The 27992-nt window shown below is 39.9% G+C and overlaps 1 protein-coding gene across 10 annotated transcripts in view; it reads right to left on the minus strand.

Moving 5' to 3' along the window:
- Positions 1-27992, minus strand: part of SH3KBP1 (SH3 domain containing kinase binding protein 1) — a 237018-nt gene that overhangs the window by 119792 nt on the left and 89234 nt on the right. For all 10 annotated transcript variants that reach the window (XM_062603814.1, XM_062603809.1, XM_062603813.1 and 7 more), the window contains one exon: positions 26568-26691. In XM_062603814.1, coding sequence (XP_062459798.1) covers positions 26568-26691 — 124 coding nt within the window. The remainder of the gene's footprint in view (positions 1-26567; positions 26692-27992) is intronic.

A 27992-nucleotide genomic window follows, 5' to 3' on the forward strand; every position in this document is an offset into this window, starting at 1 on the left:
TTAAAAGCAGTTACACAGTCTTACTAGGACTGGACAAGCTCATTCAGCTTTGCACCTTCCAGAGATGCAAAAATATTCCTCAGCATCAAGTGGTGCATTTACACCAGTTTTGGCCAAATGACCCATTGTCTAGCCTGTTCTCAACAATAACAGTTTGTTGCTCTCATCTAGTGATTTTCACAAACAGCACATTCCAAAGAGCAGCAAATGCTTCTGTCCTCACTGTAATTCTGGGCAAGCCAAGGCATATTTCAACAGGGTGGCTTGCTCCAGTCATCTGTAACTTCGGGACTTAATTAATTGCCATACGCACTAGATCCCACTGCCTGGCACTGGAGTTCCCCACTCTCCCTTATGCAATTAGCACTTGTGCCATGAGGGGGCCTATGACCCAACACAAGATCTTGCACTTGCCTGTGTCTTTGGTTTCTTTTCTCAGATGATGATTGGCAAAGATACAGTACAAAAAGAGCTTGTTACACTGGCTAGCACACAATTCATCCAAAATGACTGTATAAGGAACTTTAAGAAATACTGCAGGCAACAGATAGATGTATCGATAAATTAGCTTTTCTAAAGAACAAGGATACACAAACTTGTAATATTGTTTCGTGGATTGCAGATGAAGTTTCAGAATGCAAGAACAAAAACACAAGATTTGTGAATGTCCCATAAAAGGCCTTTTCTCCTATTCACACTGCATACATCTCATGTTGTCACCAAATAATCCCAAAATATTACTCCCTTAGCTAACCTTTGAGACAGTGTTCGACTATTTTGCTCCTTGCTGGCATTTTGCATTGATCTCTAGAGAAAACATCTGGATAAACCAAAACTAAACATGAATTGCTGTTGCGTCTTTCCCACATCTCTTATGTTCTATCACATAATTCACACCCCTTAAATTACCTATGCACAGCAGCACATCACAACATACAGTAAATGAAAGCAAATAGCTCAAATTTGTGGAACCACTGTACACATTCAGCTTACTTTGTTTCCTCCTTTCTATAAAGGATCCACATGGATTCCCACAGAGTAAGCCCTAAAATATTACCTTTGTAATACCAGATTGCTGTCTTGAAGCTGACTTCTGCCCAGCTTAACTCAAAAAAATAAAAAAAAAAAGAACATCTTTAAAATGTATGCCTTTTTCTTAAAGCACATTAACAACTGAGCTACTTCATTTTTAGATACCAGAGCATCAGTGCTTTTTGACAGGTTCTCAATCTCTGTAGTGATATTGCAGGTCTCACTCTGACCTCGAGAGATCAGTTTCAAGTAATCATCTCTTCTCAGGAAACAAACAAACCAACCAAAACAAAACAAAACCGAAAACGTTCTCAAGATTTTATTTTCACTCCAACAGGTAACAACATACGTTAAACAAACGCCTCAAGAAATCTTGGAAAGATGTAAAAATACAACAACTGATTTTCTGGTTGCTGCACTCATGAGAGCTATTACACAAAGAACGCATGCAATAAATCAACAACACTTAACAAAAATCAAAACTTTCATATTGAGCTCTTAGGACATCAGTGGGATTTCACCTAGAATCTTGTTTTCCTCTAGAATATCTCTACAATTTAAATATTCATTTGAAGCCATTAAAGGCGACTAAGTTAAATAAAAAATACTAACACATACACAGGCAGAGCAGACACTCCACTTCCCTGTTTAGCATTGTTCCTAAAACTTGGAATCTATGTTAAATTTGCCTTGGAACACAAGCTTAGTCACATCCTAAATTCTATGAAACTATCACGTGAAGCTAGGAGATGCCCTGGTAAACAGAAAATTCCTCACCCAGTCTGGGGTAATGGGATGGATAGTCACTTGGGCAGAAACACTCAGGCATGTGTCTCCCATGGCAATTAAGCCATGACATTTTTAAAGCCTTGCAGAGAACAGACCTTCAGCAGGGCTGCTCGCTGGGCTGCTGACACGCATAAGCTCAGCATGCGAGGTTATACAACTACCAGTCCTTCAGCTCTGCTAAAAGGAAATCACACCAGGAGGAACCCTCAATTGCACTGCTCATGTTAAGATTTGTTGTTTTCCTCAGCTACCATTGTGAAAATGCTATAATGCCAAATAACCTGCCATTTTAAAGGGCATGTTTTGCTATACTTTGTTATTTGAGGGTTGCACAAGGGCCCAGGAATACATGTTCAGAAAAGTAATAAATAAATATGATATATTGAAATAAATCAATTATTCTTGCTGCTGCTGGCCCTCTAGAGCCCCAGGCACCATTAGCTCTACAATAGCTGAGCAGAAAGTAAGTTTCCCAAAAGGTATCTCAGTACTGAAAGTGAAAATTAACATTCACTGTTCTACGTCCTCAAAAATGAACAGTGCCACATTATCCGCATAGAATAGTTCATTCTGCAGCACAGGACAAATATTCCTGTTATCAGGCAGGTATGTATCACATTCCTCCAAAGCTGAGCAACAAATGGGAAAAAGAAACAAACCAAAAGGCTAATTCTTTTGGCAAGTCACCAGCCTACATATACAGTGCAGGGGTAGAACAAGTTGCCCCAGGTAATGTTGGAAAAGAGGGGGAAGCAAAAATTCTGCAATGCCTGCATCTAGCCAGCCCTGCAACATCTCTAGCTGGTGGTGCTGAGAAACTCCAAATGCCACAGAAATTTCCCTGTATTTTCTTAGTTGTTCTCATAAGTTAAACAAGCCTTTGTGGTATTTATAAGCATTCATTTTTACTAAATTAAACTGAAAAACTTTTAAGAGTGATGGTTTATGGTAAGAAGGCTGCCAGCAATTCAGTTCTTTAATATAGAATAATTCTCAAAAGATGCCACACGCATATTCTTTTGGTCTTCTTCCTTGTTTTTTGTTTTTTTTTTTTGGTGTGGTTCACAAGATTCTAATGCATTCAAAAAGCTGTAATTTATCAAGAGGGTTTTTAATAGAAAAAACACCCAAAATTATAATGTTCAATTTCCTCATCACTGCCTCACACCTTTAGTTCTCATGGAAAGCAGACTTTATACCTCAAAATCCTCTGCTACTAAGCACATCCAAAGGTTTATAACCCTGTGGGTAAGGGATTTGCTTCACTGTGATCATTAATGCTAAACTAACACATATTAACAGTAACAAATCAAATTGCCCATGGTGAGCAACACACTCTTTTTTCAGTGCTGTAAAACAGGGAACATAGTACTTGGCTTGGCAAACCACAGAACAAAATTCCACCTCTTGAAGTTTAAGCTTTGAACATCACATTGTTGCATCTCAAGGCATTTATCCAAACACAAATGCATTCCTAAAGATCTGTAAAACTCCCCGGTAAGACTTGCATCAAACAAAATGAACTACCATTGAATAATGACTATGCCACCCCCAGTGGCACATTGCCAATAAAACTATAAGCAAGTGATATAGAAACTCAAAAAACATGCTCATTAGAGTATCTGATTGCACCTTGTACCTCTCTGGCAACCTCAGACATCTGTACTTCACTAGATAGTCCAGACAGACAGAGCCAGAGATACTTCCATGTCTTTTTAAGGCAGAACTTTTCTTTGAGGCAGAACTTTTAAATTATGCTATGGCCACTGACTTATGTTTCAGATACTGGCATATCCATAGCACTTTTCTCCCTTATGACTACACCTTCATTTCATTTCATTTCATTTCATTTCATTTCATTTCACTTTCACATGCATTTGCATGTCATTTCATTGCTGAAAAACACCTAGAATTGGTCAGGATTGTTGGCAGAATAGTTAAAATGATCAAAAGCCTTGTTGCCAAAAGACAAATGTATTTTTTATATACAGAATACTCAGAGCACTTAAATAATAGTTAGCGTCTCTTCCAATAGCTTGTTAGTCACTACTTGATCTCCCTTGCTGCATTCATCACAAATGACTAACCTCTAGTTCAAGTACTGAGATTCCCATTTGTCTACCCCAGAAGCCTAATTTTGTCATAATAACCAACATAGTTAAAAGGTAGTAACATGGGAAAGATTTGCAAGTATACTAATGTATTTAGGCACCTAAGGTTACATTCACTCTAAAAGACCCCTGCTTCTACATCTTTCCGACACTCTGTACAAGCTCTTCCAGGGTTAAATTTTTAGCATAGCACTAGTTGTTACTGCAAATAAGTATCCAAGGCAAACAGCAACAAACTACACTATGGAATAGTTTATAATCCTCAACTGCATTAAAAAAAAAAAAAAGACAGGAAAAAGAAAGAGAAATTGCTCAACATTAAGCAACAGACAAAAAGGGCCTCCAAATCCTTGCCTTCTGAGAAGCAAAAAGGAAAAGCCACTCAAAGTTAACGCTAATTCAGTCAGAAGAGCAAGGAACAGGAGCTGTTCCAGCGTAAATGGACAACCAAAAACATGGAGCACCTTAAAACCTCAAGAAAAGATTCCAGTACAAAGTAATGAAACAATTGGCCCATACGTGCTCAACCCACTGTTGCTCCAAACTATAACTTATTTACCAAACTTTTTCTCACGACTCCTTTGTTATTCTGTTTCCCTGCATGACCAAAAAAACCCACAACAACCCACCCTGAAATCCTGCAGGGATTCATTTTTGCCTTTACAATAATGAAATAAAGCAATTTAAGAAACCAAGGACACTTGGATGTGTTTTGTGGATACACTTTATGAGGGCAGAAAAAACACGGGACTGAGTCTATGTGATTAATGCATCAATTATGATGCTTAAAAATATCAATACCATAAAACATTATTCTGTAACTTCTTCTTTATAACTATCAAAGTGTGCAAAAATAAATACACACAACATTACATGACACTCTCCTGGCACTTCCTTACCCACAAGATTTACAATTACTAAATAGCTTTGCAGCAACATATTTCCTGTTCTATATTCCTTAATACTATTCAATATACAGATAAACAAAGTAGGATAAAAAGGTCATATTAACATTATATTCCAGCTGTGCACATGGTCACAGATATACATAATGGGTCTACAATTACCTTCCATCAGTTTTGGAGTACCTGTATAAGAATGCTTCCCCTTTAAGTACTACGCAAATGTAAGCCTCTGAAAACTTCCCTGACTCGGCCCACTATTCATTCATGACTTCACCTTTACTTTCACATACACAACACAAAATGCAGTTGTGCATGTCAAATATTTTAATTTTCATCAGTCACCAGAAGCACTGCAATGTCTCAACATGGTATTTGCATTTGTTTAGAGATGCTCAAGTATATACTCCAGTGCCACTGCATACCTCTTCTAATGCTGAAGCTATGATACTGGAAGGTTGATCTTACCCAAGGGAGCTTATTGACATGGAGTAGAAAGGGACACAAGCACACAACCACAGAAGCAATTGAAACAAGACATGCTCACAGGGAAGACAGCTATCAATGATTCCTTCAGTACTAAGGGTTCAACTCTTTTGAAAACCCTTTTATTACGTGCAGTACCTGACTACTTCAGGTACAAACACCAGCTAAAATCTTGCTTTAAGAGCAGCTTTTTCTAGTTAATCTTTAATGCTGCTTGGAGAAGAGGAACAGAAAGATTATGCAGCTTCCACACGCAGTCTTTGCATGACCGAGGAATTTCAGTGTATTTCCTCTAGCAGCCTCTCAGTCATGCCTTGTGTTCCTATGTAGCCCCACAGCACAGCTGCAGCCACAGACAGCTTCCACTTCCAGACTAAAGCTTGTATTTGTCTTCAGGGCTAACTTTTTTTTGTATGAAAACATAGAGCTACTCTAAGCTACACTATACCCTGATACAGTCACCTATCAATATTAAATCATCCACTAATATCAGTCTAAATATCTTCACAAAATGCAGCACATGGGAACAAATATGAACCCTGGCTGTCCCATGAAGGGTGCGCTGCTTGCATTACTGAAAACCAGAGAGTAAGGAAATTCAGTAATATAGAAAGTAATATTCAGTAATATAGAAAGCTTCTATTAAGCATAGAAGAAATCTCTACCAATACCCAAGATGGGGGGAGGGAAGGCAAATCTAGGACTTTGTATCTCAGACAAAATTTTAAATCAAGCACCACACAAAAGATACTTGGTATCTTTGTGCTGCAAGGAACGATTAATATAAATATATGTAAAGCTTTGCATAATTCACTATCTTTTGCCTTTGAGGACAGAGGCTGAAGCATGCAAAATATCTAATAACTTGCTTGCCTCGGAGGTAATTCATACCTTTTTTATTTACAGAAATATCGCTGTTACTTATTACTTGTCAGTCTTTTTTTTTTTTTTTTTTGGTAAATTACATTTCTTTGTCTGCTCTTAGATCCTGATCTTGTCATTTTATTATTTTGCTGTGTTCACAGATGTTCATATCTTAAAACCCAGTATGAGAGATGAAGCCTGCACTGAAACTCCAATTTAAACAACCTTTTGTAAAGACAAAGAGAGCATTTATACTTCAAAAAGAGTGCGGTAAGGTAGGGATGTTGACTCAGTAGCAAGAGGCAAAAGCAAACACAGAACTGTTTCATCTCCTTTCTCAACAGATCAAGTTTAAGCTGGGATGACAACAAATCTGATGACCATTTGGCCTTCACTATGAGACTAAACATGCTCTTGCAAATTAATTTGCAATGGATATGTATGCATGTAAAAGACCTCTGAACTCCAAATAGCTTAGTGAACAAAGCCAAATTTGTACATGGAAATAGAGAGAGTCACAAGGTCTATTTAACTGAAGAACACCTTTCCAGTACAGAACATAGCACTCCATGGCAATGTTTCCTTGCAGATAAACCCAGAGTGACTAGGCAAACATGGTCCCTTCTTTTACAGTACATAGTATTGGCAGCCGCTCCAGAACTGTCAGTCCTTCCACTTTCACTTCAGTTAGCACAGAGAGCCACATGAATGACAAAATATTCACCAATGTATCTAGCCTTTTTCTTATAGTGGGAGCAAATACATAACCCCTTTCTGAGCCAGAGCAATTAGTTCACATCTTATTCGGTTTCCAGTATTTTATCTGCAGTGTGTACTCAATGTACAAACCCACAAAGAAGACACTGTTGTGTTTGGTTTGTGTTGCAGAAGTTTTACTGCAACAAGTCTCATGTTATTCTTTCCCATCTTCAATACAGTCCTGGGTAGTGGAAGATAGTGATCCCTGAAGAGATTAGAATATTAATACAAGACTCTCATGTAGTGAATGGTGACTGAAGAGAAACGGCCCTCTACTGAAGCTGAAAATACAGGCTGTTCTGAATTAACTTTAAAAGATTTCATAGTGTCCTTTGAAATTTTTTCTCACCAATAACCACAGAGTTCTGCAAAAAGCACTATATTTGAAGTGTAGCAAAACACACAGTCAGTCTTCATGTTTCCCCGTGCCTAGCTGACTTGCCTGTAACCAAAGGCTGAGTCACAATGAACAGAAAGATTATAGTCCAAATACAGGAGAACCACTTCTCCTCATTGAAATCCCCACAGAATCAAAATGCTTGTGAGCAAAGCGATTTGTTAATATAAGAGCTTTGCTAGATTTTGAGACGTGACAGGTGATAAAATGTAAGAAATGAAATTTTTAGACTACAAGAATACTGCCTTGGCTGCCCATTGTCTTCTGTTATTTTCCTGTGAATTCATAATCTTTAAGACATCTGTTATCTCCAGCTGACAAAGAAAAGAATCTCAAGGAGGAGGCAAGCAAATGAATCATTTATCATCTGCCCTCTCTCCTCCTGACTGCTTCTCTGCTGATTTCAAGTGATACAGGAACAGTTTATTCTAAAAAGGCACCATCAATATCTTCTAATTTTGAACATACATTAAGTAATTGTTTTCTTCTACTCATGCCACCTGCCCTGGTTTCCTGGGCCATATTTAGCATGGGAGCTATGTGGTTTTAAAAGAAATACTTGTAAGACTCCAGAAGCTTCTCTGTTTAAAACTGCCTGTTAAATGATGCAATGCATTACTGGAACCACCTAACCACATGACAGTTACCTGTGCTAGAGATGCTGCTCTAATAGGAGAGCACTGGCAAGAGGCAGACACACTTGAGCAGTACTTGACACTGCATTATAACACTAACTCTTTGACCTTCCAGTCTTTCAGCATTGGCTAATGGACGCTATGGCCAGCATTTACTTGTGTTTACTTTTCCAACAGTGCTCCACCCCCTCCACATCACATTCCCCTCAGCCTTTCCTGATATCCTTTTATCCTGTTCACGTTCACCTTTTTCTTTCATGTTACAGTGACACTTTGCAGACCACTCCACTCCAAAAAGCCTTTGAAAATAGAGTAGTAAGTTTGCATTTTAAGAAACTAGCTTGAGACATGGGTTAGGGGTGGCTTCATTCAGTGATAATTTATGATGTGTGCCTTAAGCATTCAAGACTACAATCTCCTGTCTGTACAGCATCTTGCTATTTGGCCAGCAACCAGAAAATTAGAAAAGCAGGAATTCCAGTGGACCAGGATCTCTAGTTTTTAATTGAATATAACTAATGCTTTTCTTACTTTTTTGGGGGGTGTGTGTTTTTTTATTTTGTTTTTAATATATATTTATACTGGGTGGGTGATAAAACACTGGCACAGGCTGCCCAGAGAGACTGTGGAGTCTCCATCCTTGGAGATATTAAAAATCCAACTGGACATGATCCTGGGCAAACTGGCTCTAGCTCACCCTAGAGCAGGGGCTTGACCAAAACCATCTTCAGAGGTGCTTTCCAGCCTCAGCTCTGCTCTCACTCTATTTTAAGGCTATGCCCCATGATTCTGTATCACTTTTCTGTTACTAATCTTCCTTGTCTACAGTTTGACTGCTAAAATCCAACCAAGCTGCTCTGAGGCACTCTCCTTCCTGTGAGTCAGCCTCTGACACGCAAAGATGCTGAGAGCAAAGCATATTATTGAAACTAGGTGTGAGCTGTCAGCAAACCTGCAGAAACTCAACTTCATACATTTGATGCCTTTCCCTGTTTACAAATCTCATGTTAGTACAACCCATCCTCTAGCTCACCAGGCTGAACTCCCGTAGGATCATATCTACAGTAAATGTCACCTGGGATCAGACAGCAAATACTAGAACTACAGACTATGATCACTGGCATTTTACTAGGGAGCTGCAGACAGTCTCTTTTTAGAACTTTTAATTCCTGTCTTGCTTCTTAACCAGTAAGACTTCCATCTAGGTAACTGAAATACAAGAGGAAGTGAAACCTTGATCATTTATTCCAAAACCACTGCAGAGCTACTGTTTATTTTTATTATTAAACTCAAACAGAAATCAGGAAGATGAACTACAGCAGTTTTGCTCCTCTTTGCATTTAGACGAGGGTGGCATAAGTTGAGTGAAAAAAAAAAAAAGGTTGTTTTGTGTGCTTAGAAACATGTCGAACAACACATATGCATAGTATTAAATTATTTCATCTTTGTATGATGAACAGGCCATCCAAAAGCCTCTGAAAGTTCTTTCATAAGCAGCAAAATTAATGAAACTATGGATCTGCACCCATTGCCTTCTAATCACCTCAACCTCTACCTGCCCTTACTGCCCCTGACCCCAGATTGTCACAAGATGACACTCTCCTGACAATGTGACTCTCTTCCCTCATATGCAAACAAGTATTTGAGCCCAGCTCCTTTGCACTAAACTAAGAAAGGGGGTTAGGGCATGACAGTCGCTTGCTGCAGATGGCTTCCTGGAGCAGTACCTGGAATAGTAACGTGAGGGCTATGCATCCCATCTTCCTGAATGCTGTCTGCCTCCTGGGGCTGCAGTTACCCCCTTCATCAAGTATGGACAGATTGAAGGGGGAAGTAAATTTCTTATCTCTTTCTTCCTTTACATGGGCATGTAGGGCAAATAGCAATCTTAGAACACAAGGATGCTAGCAAAACCAATTTTACACTTTTTTAATAAATCTGATTCAGAAAATTACATCAGTGCCTTCATATTCTGAAATGAGTTTTATAATAGGATTCCTATAGGATTTGAAAAAGGAAGTTTCATGATATCATGACAAATTTGTCTTTTACTCTCCAAGGACTCAGTCATATTTTTATTTCAAAAGCAGTTCTATCCATCACACTGTATTTTGGGTTTTAAGAACTAGAAAAGAATAGTAAGGAAGAAAATAAAATCCTCATAGGTTTCTGTATTGTGTGCAAACCAGTTGTCTGCTTTCCCTGAATTTATTTCAAAAAATATTCTTCAGCGTACTGTTACATTTCCTTACATTAGGTCCAGTATTTATACTGAGAAGTTTAGGTGGAAATCTAATCTAATCTTTAATACCTTACATCATGAGATAGCTACTGAAGAGCATCCTCCTTTACTCTGGAGACTGCAAAGGCCAGAAGTTGTCCACTCCCACATTACAAATCCTTTAGTCCCAAAGATGCTGTGGTTTGCATTATGTTTCTAAATAAACTTGAAATAACCACTTGAGCAGCGTGCCACTCTTTCATTAAGCAATGAATTTCACAACACAAATGATGGGGAAGTGCCAGAACAGAGCAAAGGCAGATAGCTGAGGCAAATTGGAATGTAATCACTCTGCCCTCTTCTAGACATGGCCAGTTCACAACTGAATCCACAGGTTTGTGGCACAGAACTCCCTACAACCTGACTGCAGAACATGTGCTTGTTGGGTTTTGTGTCCTTATACTAAAAGCTTGTCTGCCCTTTAATTTCTATAATTCTATTTTCTACATGTGGCATGGTAACTACCCATATGAATTTCAGAATGGTGATTAAGAAATTAAACATTCTGTGTCCTAGTCAAGGGATCTATTGACAACTGTCTTTCAAATGATCTTCGCTCACCTTGTATTTCAGCTTCCTGCTAGTTTTCAGCAGGTTTTAGACACTGAAAGATTTCTATGCGGAAATAACTCAGTCTTACTACCTTGTATCAAACACCAACTTTTAAGCTGTACATAACTTCCCATCAAAAACCTCTGTTGCTTTGCCTGCTCAAAGTCCTTCATCCAGTAGCTCATCCAGATTTTCCCCCTCCATGATACATCTGGGCATGTCATACTTGCAAGACTCTTCACCCTAATGCCCTTCGACTTTGCCTCTAAGGTCACAACCGTTTCTGCTTCTAACAATGTGCTGTGAGTAGTGATGACTTCATGTCAGCTGTGATGTGTGTAAAGATGAAACTTCCTGCCAAATAAACCAATTCCTGGAATCCAGTTGCACAGCTCTCCTAACACCATCCAAGGATGCAAATGCACCCAAGATCCCCTGCTGAACCTGCCACCAGACTTTTCTTTGACAGTTACCTTTTTCTCCCCACAGCAGTATTCACACAGACTACTTCTATCCCCATTTCTTGGCACAAACTTTTCACCAGGATGCGGCCTAGGACTCCTTGATGTCATGTTAATCAATGTGCTAGAGCTCTCCATGTTGAACTGAGTGATTTTGTATAGATTACTTTCTTTGTTTGTTCTGTTTCCTTAAACAAGAGTCTTCCAGACTTCTGACGTTAGGCAAGGCAAGTAGTCTGGTTTCATAACTCACCATCTTGATAGCTTTTTTGATGGCATCTGTACACCCATGTCTGCTCACCCTCTCCTTTTGAATCTTACAGTCTATTAAAAAACTATTATGTCACCTGTTATGCTAACATATTTGGGCAATAATATTACTTTTATTTGTGAAAGTATTACTTGTATTTGTAAAAATAAAAATAATTTAAAAATGCTTAAAATGCACTCTGTGCCTTTGAAGGCATTTTATCAGGTTTGCTATTTTTCCTGGCACTATCGGTTTCTATTTTTTAGTGGGTTTTTCATACAATGTATAGGAGAATATAAATCTCCGTAGAAATAAAAAGGTAAGTGGAGGACTACTCAAGCAGACAGTCAACTGATGTACACATTAAAAGACACTCCTTCATCTTAAAAGAATTAAAAAAAAAAATCTGTCCAGGTTTGAAGTTTGCAATGTCTCAACATCTCTTTTTAGTTTTGCTGGGATAATCACTCTCTTTTCCTAAAAATAGCTCTCAAGTTCCTCTCGTCTTTTCCATTACACTTGCTACATGACTTAAAAGTTACTTCCTGAAAGTTAGAAGTTGTGAATAAACAGGCCTCTGGTTCAAGTCAACTGCATCTGCAATGAAATCCATCTCCATAACGATTCTGTGATGGGGTGAGAAGAAGGGTTCTGTATAAGAAATACTCTGTATACAACTGTAGTGGTGTTTCTCTGGGACACTAACCAAGCCACATACCTCGCCAACACAAGAAAAAAAGTGAAGAGCAACACTGACCATTCAAACTGACAAGAAGATATGTCTGGTTTTGATAGCAGTTGATTTAATTGACTGACCATGAAAAAGTTTGACAAACCATCACTCTCTCCTAGCATTTTTAGGATTATTCTAATCTGCAACCAAATAAAGGCAACAGTGCTTCTCCCTTTGCTTCTCTCAGCTCCTGCAACGCTCCTTGCCATCCTGTCAGATCAAGTGTTCCTGCAGCAGTGTGAGGAGGCAGACAGTGAACTGGCTGGCTATTAAAAACAACCTCTGCATTTTTCTTTCTAGTTTAATGTCAACCTTAATCATTCTTCCTGTCTGGCCCACCATGCAGCCAAATGGATAACACTCTGCTGAGTCAGTAGTCTAACAGAGAATTCCTGGGCCTGAAAAAAATACCAAGTCTTATGATTGTAGTTGCAAAATTAAGCACTAATGGCTGACATTGCATCTTGCAGCTTTTGCAGAGCTAGATACAACACTATATAGATCAGGGACATCTGGAATCTGGCAGGAGTCTACACAGAAGTCTACACAAAGTACACATGGTATTAAAAGAGGTAGGGACATACACTACAGGGAATACAGCATTTAAAGTTATTTAAAATGAAAGGAATATCTGGTGTTAATGACTGAAACTTGTGTGAGGGTACTTTAACTGGTTAGTTTACCACTGAAATATCCCCAGTGAATCATACAGTGGTTTGGGTTAGAAGAGACCTTAAAGATCATCCAGTTCCAAACTCCCTGACATGGGCTAGGACATTTTCCACTAGGTCAGGTTGCTCAAAGCCCTGTTCAACCTGTCCTCAAGCACTGTCAGGGATGGGGCAGCCACAGCTCCTCTGGACAACCTGCTCTAGATTCTCACCACCCTCTGGACAACCTATTCTAGATTCTCAACACCCTCACAGTAAAGAATTTATTTCTAATCTAAATCTACATTCTTTCAATTTAAAGCCATTGCCCCTTGTTCTGTCACTACATGTCCTTGAAAAAAGTCCCTCTCCAGATTTCTTGTAGCTCCCCTTCAGTTGCTAGAAAGTGCTTCTGCTCCCTAGAAGGCTGCTCTACAGTCACCCTGGAGTCTTCTCCAGGCTGAACTCCTACGAAGACAGGCTCTCTCAGCCTGTCTTCATAGGAGAAGTGGTCCAGCCCCCTGATCATCTTCACAGCCCTCCTCTGGACTCACTTGAACAGATTCACATCCTCCTTACGTTGGGAGCCTCTGAGCTGCACACAGTACTGCAGGTGGGGTCCCTTGAGAGCAGAGTAGAGGGGGAGACTCTCCTTCCTCTATCTGCTGGCTATGCTTTTTTGATGCAGCCCAGGCTATGGTTGGCTTTCTAGGCTACAAGTGCACATTGCTGGGTCACGCTTGGCTTCTTGTTAATCAACACTCCCAAGTCTTTCTCCTCAGGCTGCTCTCAATCCAGTCTCTGCCCAGCCTGTATTTGTGCTTTGAGACTGCCCCAACCGCATGCAAGATCTTGCACTTGGCCTCATTGAGCTTCATGAGGTTCACATTGGCCCACCCCGGAAGCCTGTCAAGGTCCCTCTGGATGGCATCCCTTCCCTCAAGCACATCAACCACACCACAGAGCTTGGTGGTGTCAGCAAACTTGCTTAGGGCATACTCAATCCCACTGTCGATGTCGCTGACAAAGATGTTAAACAGCACTGGTCCCAATACCAACCCCCGACTGATGCCATTCGTCACTGGTCTCCACTTGGACATCAAGCTGTTGACCACAACTGAGTGTCATCATCCAGCCAATTCCTTATCCACTGAGTGGTCCATCTGTCAAATGTCTCTCCAATTTAGAGACAAGGATGTTATGCAGTACAACGTTAAATGCTTTGCACAAGTCCAGTTAGATAACATTTAGTCGCTTTTCCCTTATCCACCAGCACTGGAATCCTGTCACAGAAGGCCACCAGATCTGTTACATGTGATGTACCCTTATGTCGTGGTTTAAACCCAGTCAGGTAATTCGTTCGCTCACTTCCCCCCCTTTCTTGCCCTCCCCCTGCTCTCGGAGGGACGGAGAGGAGAATCGAAAAGAATGCAACTCCCACGGGTTGAGATAAGAACAGTTTAGTAACTAAGGTATAACACAAATCACTACTGCTACCACCAATGATAATAATCATAAAGGAAATAACAAGGGAAGAGAATACAACACCTCAGCACCAGCCAACCGATAACTTGCCCCCCTCAGCCCAACCAAGCACCGACCCATACCTCCTCCAACCCTGCAGTCTCCCAGCCCTTCCGGCTAACTCCCAGTTACCTCCTGGGCATGACGTGCTGTGGTATGGAATACCTCTTTGGTCAGTTTGGGTCAGGTGTCCTGTCTCTGCTTCCTCCTGGCTTCCCCTCCTCCCTGGCAGAGCATGAGGCTCACAAAGTCCTTGGCCAAACCAAAACATCCTTGTTATCAGCTCTGTTCCCAAGCTGAAAGTCAAAACACTGCACTGCACCAGCTACCAAGAAGGGGAAAAATGACTGCTACTGCTGAACCCAGGACACCTTAGTGAAGCCATGGTGGTTGTTACCAATAACCTCTATATTTTCCATGTGCCCTAGCATAGTTTCAGGACAATCTGCTCCACAGTCTTGCCAGGCACAAGGTGACACTGACCAGCCTGTAGTTTCCTGGGTCTTCCTTCTTGCCTTAAAAATTAAGATTCTTCTCCTTTTCCAGTAAGTGGGAACTTCACCGCACTGCCACAGCTTCTCAGATATAATGGATAGTACTTAGCCACTTCATACACCAGTTCCCTCAAAATCTGTGTATCCAACTCATCAGGTTGCATGGACTTGTGCACCTTCAGATTACTTGGATGATCTTGAACCTTATTTTCTCCTACAGTGGGTGGCTATTCATTCTCCCATGTATGAATGGGAGAAAAGGCCCATGCCTTTTCCTTTAGTGACATAGGTTGTGAGGCTGGAGCTCTTACTGATGAAGACCAGGAAAAAAAAGACATTAAGAACCTTGGCCTTCTCCATGTCCTGGGTAACCAGGTCTCCTGTTTCCCTTCAGAGAGGGTCCACATTTTCCCTAGTCTTCCTTTTATCACTGACATACCTATAGAAACCTTTTTTTGTTGCCCTTGATGTCCTTGGCTGGATTTTATTCTATCAGGGCTTTACCTTTCCTAACCTGACCCCTGCCTGTTCAGATCATTTCTCTCTATTCCTCCCAGGCTACCCATCCTTGCTTCCATTCTCAGTAGGCTTCCTTTTTTGTGTTTCAGTCTGTCCAGAAGCTCCTTGTTCACCCATGCAGACTTCCTGGCATTTTCAACTGACTTTCAGGATATACCGCTCCTGAGCTTGGAGGAGGCGATGCTTGAATATTAACCAGCTTTCTTGTGCCCCTCTTCCCTCCAGGGTTTTATCCCATGGTACTCTACCAAGCAGATCCCCCCAAAGGCCAAAGTGTGTTTTCCCGAAGTCCGGGAATGCATGGAAAATACATAACCTAGTATATAAAAAAAGAGCTGCTTAAATGTGTATAATTTAAATTCAAGGTACTGGGCAGCTGGGATGCTATTGTACCCTGTTTGGTCACTAAACACAGTGCTGTCCCTGTCATTACTGCAGGGCGCTACTCAAGAAATTTGAGCAATGAATACAGTGCCAGACTGACCACTGTACAAGTACAATGCTGATGAAATCTGTTCCCTGGAGAAAATGGTATCAGATACAGATTCTGGAGCAGCCAAGCATTTCTGGGGGGAAGCAGATGTATCTTAGGCTGTCATGGTGGCTGGGGATGCTTGCACGTGCCAGTGCTCTCTGGAGGGGTCTGTGGAGCAGAGTGGCAGATTTATGAAGATGCAGCCACAACAGATGCTATAGTAACATACATAACAGCTAAAACCATGAGGAACTTCACTCGGGTGATGCAGCCCAAACAGAGGACCATACTAGTGGCACTACACTCCTGCTGACTTTAACACTCATTCCCAGCTAATCTGAGCATCTGCAGGGAGCTACTTTTCACCATGAGGACCTCTGCCCAGCCTCCGCTTCAGCTTCTAATTGAAGTCGGTGCTGAAGTTAGGAAATAGTGTCCTTGCTGTATGACAGATAATAATAGCAATCTTTCATATTGTAATCTTGTGCTTGGGGCCAAGAATCAGTGATCAGCCACTTACCAGTACTTCCACGTTTCACTCCCTTGTCAAGCACAACCACCCTACCAATGAGCTTGGACATCAGCAGCATGCTTTGAATTTTTAAAGAGGAAGACAGTACAAATTAACACCAAGCAAGAAAAGGCACAAACATGTATTTATAATTGAAAAGAGAATGCAAAAAGATATCGAATAGGAACTACTGCAAACTACTGGTGCATCTTAACCGTGAAACATTAGAAAGCAGCAAGAGAATAAAAATTCATGGTAAACAGAACAACACATAGCAACACAACACTAACGAGCACAACTTCCCATGTTACAAGGCACCTTGAAAATGGTGGAATAGACTGTAAAGGAGGAAATTCTGAAAGACAAAACATGCATGAAGTATTCAATGAATAAAATGTGGGTAAACTTCATTCCAGTGGAAACAAGAATTGTATCTTTGCAGGTACAGTATCTTGTTACACAAGTCACTGCACCCACATAATATAGGAATCTGAAAATGAAAGCCTAAATAACTAACAATGCCATCCTACTAAGAATAATCCAAGCTATGCATTATGAACACTGTCAGATACCTCCATGTGGTTTTCCAATCTAGTTATAGCGAAGCAAACATCCCTAACTTCAGGGGCTTTTAACCAGATGAATCAAAGTATTTCACACTGCATGTGAAAAATAATTAAAATTAATGCAGTGACAAGCGCATTCCAGGCATGTCACTTTATCAGAGAAAGTTCTTAAAGCCTGTATCAATGCCTGGAAGTAGACTGTTTCATAGAATCTGTCACAGATCATAAACCAGCACAATGTGCTTTATGGACAAATCTTTCATAGTTTCTTGTCACTTGCAACAAACAGCAAAGCTTTGCTTAAAGCACTGTAGATGTTGCATACGTGCACACGGGAAAGGGAGTAAGACAGTAAGGCAAAGGAACAGGTGAAAAATACCTGTGCAAAGTGCATTCAAAGTCTCCTCCACAGATACACTCCTAATCAAACCCCAGACTGGCAGCTGGTTCACAAAGGTCACTCCCACAGCATGCTTCTAAGCAAAACTCTGCTAAGCTCTCCTAAACCACCAAGACAGTGACAATCCTTCCCTTGGTGTGTACATTCTTGCCACTGTCTGCAGAAGTTTATCTCAACTTGGTTTTATAAATACCATTCTGTCAGAAAAGGAAGATCTTGAATAATGACTGTAGTCTCCTTCTGCTCCAAGCAGATAGAAGTCAGAAAGTTTCCTGCACTGAAATGATTCAACAGCAGCAGAACAAGTCACTATCCCAATCCAGAGAGCACAAGTATGGAGCTGCTTTAAAAAAATGCAATCACAGAAGAGTATAAAGGCATATGTTTACATTAAACTTCCACTTATATCCAAAAACCTTCTTTATAGAGGGGTGCTTTTACTGGGTGAAGAACAAGCTTTCAGACAAATAATTTATGCAAATGATTTAGGTCATCATGTCACATGACACTGCAATTTGAAGGACACCAAAAGGAGCTGTTGACAGGTCCTGCTTCTCACCTACACCACCAGAAGTCATTTAAAGGTTTTATGGTTGTCACAGGAGCCAGAAATCTCCAACTGCCTCAGCACGCTGATTAGAGCCCTAACTAAGCATAGCATGGCTCACTCTTATCACTGCCTACAGGCAATGGGGGAAGGATGACAACACCTACACAGCCCTGATTCCAGCCCAGCAGGGAAGGCTAACATCAGATCCCTGTCCCTATATAGCAACAGAGCACCATCCTACCTACCATCCAAGACAAGCAAAGGTAAAGCATCACTGAACTAAGGATCTGTCCACTTAAATGGACATGCTTAACTTAGCAGTTACAAATTCATCAAGATTAACTCCAGGAATGACAAGGCAAGCATTCCTGACCCAGTTTAAAGTACACTGGCAAAGTTTCAGAGGTAACGGAAAAGATGTTAATTTACACAAAGTATACACTTTGACCTCAAATTTTCATTCCAGATAGGGTTAGGTTTTATATTCCACAGCAGTATCCCTGCATTGCTCCTTTGTTTTCATTGTCTCTGTCACAGAATTAGGAAGTCTGTCTCTTCTACCAGAGCTGCCACATACAAGGGGTAGATACCCCATGCTAAAGCACTGGGAAATGTAGAGACCCCAGTGACTCGCTTCGAAGCTCGGTTTCAGGTAAGCCACCCTGCTCATCTTCTGCCATTCCTTAACCACAGAAAGTTGTGAGAAGGGTGAGGGGAGAAAGGTTGTTCTGTTAATTTTCAAATCAAGTTAGTCATGCTGTTCTCAGAAAATCCCACACCACCCGGAAGAAAGGCCAAAGGAGACAGACACAGTTACAGTCAGGAGGCAGGTCAGGGACAGACCTCAAAGGCAGCTAGGCCTTACTAGGTGCCAAATGACTTATCCTATGGCAGTGAGAAGGAGGGAACTGCTGGCAGCAGGGAGACACACTTCTCTGCAGAACCTTGCGGAAAAATAAGCAGTTTCTTTTGTGATAGGGGAATTAGTTTTAAGATGAGAAAATTACAAACTCATTGCTGTTGCTACTTTAAAAGAATTCTTTTAAAAGAATTCCATTTAGTATTCAGGCACCTGACAGTGCCTGCTGAATTTTAAACGCAGTGTTATCACAGTTTTGTCCATACTGCCCTCCCAATTTTCAAATGCAGAGCCATATTTAGCCCGATAGCAATCATCCAAATAATGCATGTTCCCTTGTATTCTTTTTTTTTTGTTGTTCTCTGTTGCCTTGTTTCATACATATATATACACACAGAGGTGTATATAGTTAGCTCCTTGATGTAGTGGCACTATTTTTGCTCAGTGTTTTACAGCATGATCCATAAATAGGAATCCTAGAGCTAAACATATGACACACAAGAAGACAGCCACCCAGGCAAACAGATGATGATGAAATCAGGGCATACCCACATACAACAAACTTGGAATTACAATTTAAATCAAGAGGGATTTCTACAACCAACTTCTACAGGCTACTCCTGCACACAGCCTCACAATACTCACTAGGATCCCACATCAGTGATTGGATCCAACTATGCAAAATTGCAGCAGCTACATCAGGGCTCAGCACTTGTGCATTCTGCAGAATATCTGGAAGAAGTAATTGAAAAGAAAGGCCAGATACTTAGGATAAAAAGAAGATGGGGTACACTGCAGAGTAAACGACAGGAAAATAAATTTTCTCACTGGAATAAGCTACTGGAATCTGGATAGATAATGAAACCTTAACTGAAAACAGGGCAGCAAATGACCATAACATAGAAAAAAGTTGAGAGTTAAAATACCTTATTTATTCATTATTTAGCTAGGACTTACAAAAAAGATCTGCTTTGAAAAGAATGAGCCCCCATTCCACTGTTGCCAAGAAGACGGCATTAAAATCTTTCTTCCAGAGGAAAAAAAAAAAAAGTAGTCATGTCAATGGTCAACAGACTAATCTTAAATTTAGAACAATGGTACCACCTATCTCTGTATTCCTGTTCTACAGAATAAGCCTATTTTAGGTAGATTTCACACTATAGTTACAGCTACAAGAAAAAAAACCAAAGAACTAAACTCATTTTATGGCATCAGGCAGGTAATGCAATAATTTTAAAATGCACTGTTTTGTAATTTCCCTTACTGTATAACTGTATTTATATGAGGATACTGAAACCAAAAGCATGGTCACATGACGCAAGGAAGGATGTTCACAGATTAGAGAATTACCCCTGTTGTGAACACATCTTACTCTTCAGCTCTCTAATCAGCTATACTGCATGCACCTTAAGTGTCCCCTCATCACATTCCTGAGAATTATTTTTATCAGAAGAATCACGAAACTAAAATGCTAGAGTATAATTTTTCCATGTATCCTCCACTGCATGCATTAAATACAGTTTTGAATAATCAAGAGGGAACTTTAACAAGCAGAGATCTTTCCTTTAGCATGGGATAAAGTCCTTCTTGCCTGCCTCCAGAAAAAAATTATTAAACCACTAGAAATCACACACACATACACAAGTTTCTTTCTGGCTGCCATCCACACGTACAGCACAAACAAGTGCCTTTTCCTGCCTCTCTGAACTGAACGCAGTGCCTTTCAGTGCAGTGTAGCTTACCTGAGGGTAAAAATCATCCAAGCATTTATTTTCAAGAAACAGTACTTTTAAAGAAAATGTATCTGAGACACTACTTATGCATATGAAGATCTGGTGTTTAAACTCAAAGAATAAATATTTTGCTGAATTCAAGTTTCCTGTGCCATTAATTCTTTATGTCTCATTTTGGGTTTGTGTCGTATGTTGTAAGCACATTTTAACCTTAATAGGCTGAGAAGTATGTTCTTGTGCATATTTGTGTAAACTGTATACTGATTATACACCAATTAGCTGATCTTAAAAATGATTTTTTTTCATGCTAGCTATAATTTCTCTGAAGTTGGCAGCATTTGCAATACCAAAGCCTGTCTGTGGAGATGGCCCAAATGTATTAACAGCAGAAAGATAATCCAACCCAAAGACAGATCAATGCCTCCAAACTTCCTGTGTTTGAAAGAAAAAACAAAGCTGAGCGTACTGAGGGTCAGCCACCCCATCAAACATGACTAGCACATGACAAAAGCAGTCATTTGCACTAGGTTTATAATAAAAGATTTTATGAAGGAAATTTTGAGGTTTGCCTTTCTGTTGAAAAATGTGACCAGAATCATAGCTTACATACATCACTTAATATAAAGCTCAGAGTTGACACAACTCATACACTGAGTCGCCATTGCTCATCCCAATAATAAATAGGGCGTCTTTTTGTATCCAGATCATCATAAAGCTACTCAACAATGCACCACATTTCCTGTAAAATGCTTTTACTATTTCTCTAATTTACAAAAATAGACTTAAATCTCAGGTTTGTATATACTAGACTTGTTAATTATTCATAACATAAACCTATTATATCATTAAATCTACTTTCACAAACCTTTCCCTTTTAGGGGAGGATGCAAGTTCTTTTCATTATTTAAATGTAGTGTGAAAGGTAAAATAAAGAATTCTCAACTAGAAAAAAAAATTCTTTCAGTGTTTGGCTCTGATTAAGAACATGTAACACACAATGAGCTGTCAGATTTGCTGGCCTGAACAACCCCAATGCAGACTGCATTTACAGTTTATATAAAATAAATACATCTGGCAAGGCAATATATCTTTTCCTCAAATATGTTTACTTGTATAACAATTGTTGTTAGCTTACTTATAAAATACAGCCTGTCAACTCCAGTTTTGCAATTTGGCCTTTGCAAGTGGGCTCCTATTCCCAGACACATAAAACAGCACAATGAATAGGATATTTTAAAATAGGATACTCAAAATTCAGAGAAAAAATATCCTAAAATAAGCCATAGCCATTTAACAGCTAAGCTCTTTGCATGCAATTTCTTTGTACCTGTACAAAGATTGTATTGAATTTATGACAGATATGGAACAGTTGCACAAGTTCAGATCTGGTTTTAGATTCTGAAGTTAACTTGGAAAAAATGGAATTTCACCATGTTGGAAAAACATTTATGAAAATAAAAAAATATATATCTTACAGTGTCTTCCTGTTCCAAGACCCGACTAATTTTCTAACGTTTCTTAGATAATAGTAATAATAGCGACAATTTTGGGTTTTTCCAAACAGCCTGAAAATGTTCTCAGGGAAGAAAAGGCTTCCCCAAACTTTTACTACTAGGGTGCAACAATGCCAATTGTAAATAGAAAAAAGAAATTTTAGTTTTTTGTTTTTTAAGTCAGCTGTCAGAAGTTTTAGAACAATAGTTCTACATGACACCTAAAAATTCTGGAGCAGTGAAAAGATACACTAAAAGACCTACACCTCGCATTGAAAGATTTCTCTTGGCATATCAACTGTAGGAAAAAGCAAAAGAATGATCCCTCCCTGATTCTGGCAATAGCTATACAAGCCAACCATAGCTGACATTCACACAGCTTCAGACAGGTCGTTCAGTGCCACAGCCTTTTTCCCTAGACAGGGGCTGATAACGCAGCACCTCAAGCATCCATTAGAGCCTAGACTATTGGTGCACAGCCCTGGGAACTCTCAGGGAACACATAAGGACTTCACATGTCCTTAAAACCAACTCTACACTCAAGAAGATGGTCCTTTTTTGAACCTCTTGGAGGGAAGCATGAACTCACTAGAATGCTATAATAAAACGCTGAGTTTCCTTGATATGAATTGCCATGGCTACCATGCGATAATGGATCTCAGCATCTTTATGAGGCATGTATATCACAGTATCACAGTATCACAGTATGCTGGAGATTGGAAGGGACCTCAAAAGATCATCTAGTCCAATCCCCCTGCCAGAGCAGGAACACCTAGATAACGTTACACAGGAATGTGTCCAGGCGGGCTTTGAATGTCTCCAGGGAAGGAGACTCCACAACCTCCCTGGGCAACCTGTTCCAGTGTTCCATCACCCTCACTGAGAAGAAGTTCCTTCTCAAGTTTAAGTGGAACCTCTTGTGTTCCAGTTTGCACCCATTACCCCTTGTCCTATCATTGTTTGCCACTGAGTAGAGCCTGGCTCCATCCTCGTGACACTCCCCCTTTATATATTTATAGACACTTATAAGGTCACCCCTCAGTCTCCTCTTCTCTAAACTATAAAGACCCAGCTCCCTCAGTCTTTCCTCATAAGGGAGATGCTCCACTCCCTTAATCATTTTCGTTGCCCTGCGCTGGACTCTCTCCAGCAGCTCCCTGTCCTTCTTGAACTGAGGGGCCCAGAACTGGACACAATATTCCAGATGGAATATAAACCCAGGTTTTGCCAATAAGCAGCCTGATGCAGACACACCTGGAATACCTGGGGGTTATTTGGATATTTAGATATGCCACAGCAATAAACCAGAAAAAAAATTAAAAAAATCCCTCTGCCTTTCTAAAAAATCAATACATATTAAGATACCTGATCTTGGAAATTAAAGTGTGGTAATTTGGCCAACAGTTTAAGTGATTTATCAGGAGTTACACAGCAACTTTGTGGTAGACCTAGAAAATAAACCCATTATTTCTTAGGTGTAGCCTAACTTCTAGATCATACTTTCTACCCTGTAAAGAGAGGAAATACCTACAAATATTAACTCTCACAAATACATCAAGGCCAAGTGTAAAAGTTTCCTAAATTATGCCCACCACAGCAGTCACTTCTACCATGTATTTCCATTAGGTCACTAGTATTTGTGGTCGGTAAGAAACATTAAAGGATTGGAAATGTTCCATTTTTACCGCCCCCAGTGAAAAGCTGACAGAAGTCAATCCTTCCATTTTCTCCTGGTCTTTCTAACAAAAACCTGAATGATTCACAGATGGGGACCTACAGCAATTAATACCACAATCAGTTGCCACCCTCACTGTGTAATGGCAGTACTAACCCAGGTAGGCTACTACCTGTGCCATTACACCAACTTTAAATTGTTCCTACATTACACCTGTAATCCAAAGTAGTAATATTCATTACCTATTTGATGAAATAAGCTTTCACAGAAGGCATTCCAATTTACACTGATTTTATTATAATACGGCACTTAGAAATAATCAGCATGAACAAACAATATGAAGCTGGATCCCAAATACCTTTTTTGTTCAGAAATCCATTCTTTTCCTCTTAGCTACTTAGATGTTTCTTACGAATAATGTAGCTATTTTCCTTGAATACCACTTCTGGACACTTGTCAATATTCCTGAAGGAAAAATTCCCTACAAGCCAGAAGCCCAAGAGGCCAAGATTCTTCTGCTCAAAATGTGAATGCCTGCTAAAATGCTGTCGCTTAAATTAGGCCAACCAAGTTAAATAGTAAAACTATGCAACATAACACCACAGCAGTAGAAAAACACTTGTCATCATCTCAGTGATAGAAACAATGCACCAGCACAGAATGCTTCAATCCCACGTCACTGAATCTGCTCTGAAGTTCCAAGCAGCAACACTACATTACCCAAGTAAATAAATACTACTGGCTACTATTTTTAATACTGAACAGTGGTAGAAAAAAAATAAAAATCTAAAGACCTTTAGACACATCCCATTCCTTCTCACTTCCTAACAATGAGGGGGGGAAAAAAAAGTACCATCTTTCAGGTCAGGTCACATTCTATGATCAATAAAGAGATTGAGGGAGGGTTTAATAAAAATTGCAGCACAAGAACACTTGAAGAAAATACTCTCTGTGGCAGTTAGTACTCCCTCTTCAGTAAAATATTGCAATACTTTCCAGAAGGAGAGTTGAAACATACAGCTTAGAAGACTATTACTGCACACAACAGTTACTACTCACTTAGCCGTCCTTACTTAAGCAAGGCTACTGTGGCACCATGCTCAAACTGACCCCAGAAAAGAAAACAGGGAAAGCTCTCTTGGCCTTGTTATGCTCTACCTATCCTTAGCTACACTGCTAAAGTACGGCATGCTGCAACTGCTTGCTGTGCAGCAATGGAAACAGCTGTGGAGAAGCAGCCAAAATGAAAAATTTACTAACCCTGACACTTTATAGAGGTAGCTATGAGATATTCAATCCCCACCAAAGACATACAATGCAGTAACATACTAATAAGAAATTTTGCTATTTCAAAACCTAACCCAGTTCCTCAAGCTACAGATCTTCCCATCAGTCTTTGCTTCTCTCCCTTCAATAAATATGAAGTTTTGTATACTCCAGCTACAGACAGAAAAAAAACTTCTTTATCCCCTGAAACCTTTAAAGTTTCTGAGCCAGAGGAAAGAGGAGAAAGCCTGTGCTCCAAGTATATTAGAAGTGTTATCCTCTTGTGACTGAACCAAATCTCTGCATCTGCTGCAGCTATTAGCCTTCTCCAAACAGCAGCTGAAGCAATATGGAACAGACTTGGTCCCTAGATAATTTCCCAACTACTCATATGGTTCTGTATAGCAGCCATGAAATAAGAGTAATTCTTGGTAATTTAATTCTGCTGTTGCTTGAAAAAGCTATGACCCAAAGCAGAAATGTTGGACGTATCTCCAGATTCAAGATGACATTGCAAAGTCAAAAGACAAAGCTTCCTGAGATTTATTTCCAATTTTTCTTTCAAAGGACATCAATCCTTGCAAAAGAGGCGGAGATTACTCCCCCTTGCCTTTTAAAGGAAGGCATACGTTTTGCAGAAATTATTAAATCTTCTCTACTTGCAGTTCCAAATCTTAGGTTTAAGACCTCTGATCAAGCTGCAGCTCAAATGCAATATTCACTGGTAACACAGAAGATGAAATTTCCATATGCATAGTCCTAACAGTATAGAAGACATGCCAAAGTTGAAATCACATTACAGCAATGATTAATGACAACAGATTATTCTGTAAAAGGCAGCAAGTGAGAAACTGTCCAATGAATTCTTCATGAAAAAACACAGTCCCTCTCTAGCACATAGCCTATTATACTCCCATTGATTTGTGGGAGGACAAACATAACCTAAAGAAAATGCCAGTTTTTTTGTTTTGTTCTAATGTTTCTGAGAGCAGGACTGAGAGCTAGGGAAAGAGGCAGAAGATCTGGAGGCTCTCATTTCAGTAACTCAAAACCCTACACAGGAATCTGCATTGGAAATCAAGCCAGATATGAAGAGCACACATTCCACTCTGAAACAGAAGACAGTGACAGACACTCCCCAGGAAACTAACGCATTAAGCTTTATGATTTCAGGATTTTTTTTTTTTTTTTTTTTTTTTTAAAGTTCTCTGTCAGTAACCAGTCTCTGTCCCAGATAGAACATGAATACATGAAGGTGGACTGACATCACTGTACAGAAACCTCCTCAGATGCAAGCTGCCAGTTCCGTACTTTAAAAAGCTTTAGTAATCCCCTCATACAGCTTTCCTTAATTAAATGTATCTAGGAATGATTTCTTCAAGAAGAAAGGAGTGTCTGTGCAAATTCATGTGGAAATAGTAGACATAATACATGCAGCCATATGCCAGTTTAAAAGGACAATGAGCTTATTTTTATTACTATTCCTGCTATGCCTTTACAGCTAAATAGAATATAGCTTTATTTCTAGAAAACAAGAAAGGTTTACATATTGTTCTTTTAAAGGTCTGCAGATCTGCACTAAAGCTTCCATATACTGTACCTTTTCTGTTGGTTCTAATAATTGTCTCAGACAGTGGTAAAGAGCTTCCATTGGAAATTTCACTTATAGGCTTCTCTGGTGGTTTGTTGGCAGTATTTTCTTTCTTCATGTCCTTCTTTATTTCCTGCAGGAAAAAAAAGCAGGTGGAGAGGGAGAAGAAAAAGAAGAAACAGTTTAAAAAAGGTATTACAGAATATTCTAAATCTCAAGCTCCCAAGATTTCTTAAAACTGCTGCCTCTTCTAATGCTACCTCCAAGGCTCTTTATAAGTTAAAATGCCACAAAATGGCCAGGCTGGACAGCCTTGGGTGGCATGGTTTAGTGTGAGGTGTCCCTGCCCATGGCAGAGGGCTTGGAACTAGATGATCTTAAGGTCCTTTCCAACCCTAACTATTCTATAATTCTAAAATGAAAGAAATTTTAAGTAACTCTTCCAATGGATACTATTTTTTTTCTTTCAAAAAGAGGTTAATTTCTTATTTATGCTTGAAAATTATAGGACAGCTCTGCAAATCTTTTACTAAAGATCACTAAAGCTCGGGGGGAGAGAGGCTTCTCAGTTTAACCATCATTCAGCTGCACATTTGACACACAGGGCAGAACCGAGTACAGTATTCTTGATGTAAAGGCAGCTAAGTTTGCTTCCCCTTTGTCTAGAAGCCCACAGAAACAACCACCACAGCAGGAAGAAAAATATTAACCAGGAAAATATGACAAATGTTACCATAATTGGCAGAAGCATATAGAGAGCCTGCTGTCAGAACCATTGCTAACACTAACACATTTTGCAGCTGACTGCCTTTTAAGGTGATCAATTTCTTTGGCATCTTGAAACACCACTGATGTAAACAAGTAGGCATTACCTCCATTTTACAGACAGGTAACTGACATACTGAAGAGGCTAAAGCATTTGCATATAACCATATATCAAAATATAAGGGAAAAATAAGTTCAGTTTTGGCTCCAAGCTTTGTCATAGGTCAGGCTGCAGAGCCACTTGAGCTGGGAGGGAGCTCAGCAGTTCTCCAATCTCCAGCTCAAAGCAGGGCCACCTCTGGGGTCAGAGAAGGTTGCTCAAAGCTGTTTGTACAGTTGGATCCTGAAAACCTCGAAGGCAGAGACCATATAAGCTTATGAACAATCTGCTCCATTGCTTGACTGTCCTAGAGACAAAAAATTTCCTTATAACCAGCCTGAAACGTTCTTTTCAAGTCCTATCTACTCTCTCCTGTCTTCCCCACCAAGCACCACTGTGAAGGGCCTGGCTCTGTCTTCTTGATAACCTCCTTGTATGTATTGGAAGGCTCCCCTCCCCACATAATTTCTTCTCCAGGCTGAACAAACCCACCTCCCTGAGTATCTCCTCATAGAGCATGTGTTTCAGGTCCCTCAGCCACAGAACCTGCTCCAATTTATCAATGTATT

The sequence above is a fragment of the Pezoporus occidentalis genome, unplaced genomic scaffold (genome assembly GCF_034315485.1).
Source record: "Pezoporus occidentalis ecotype Australia unplaced genomic scaffold, CSIRO_AGI_Poc_V1 ctg81, whole genome shotgun sequence".
Lineage (NCBI taxonomy): Eukaryota > Metazoa > Chordata > Aves > Psittaciformes > Psittacidae > Pezoporus > Pezoporus occidentalis.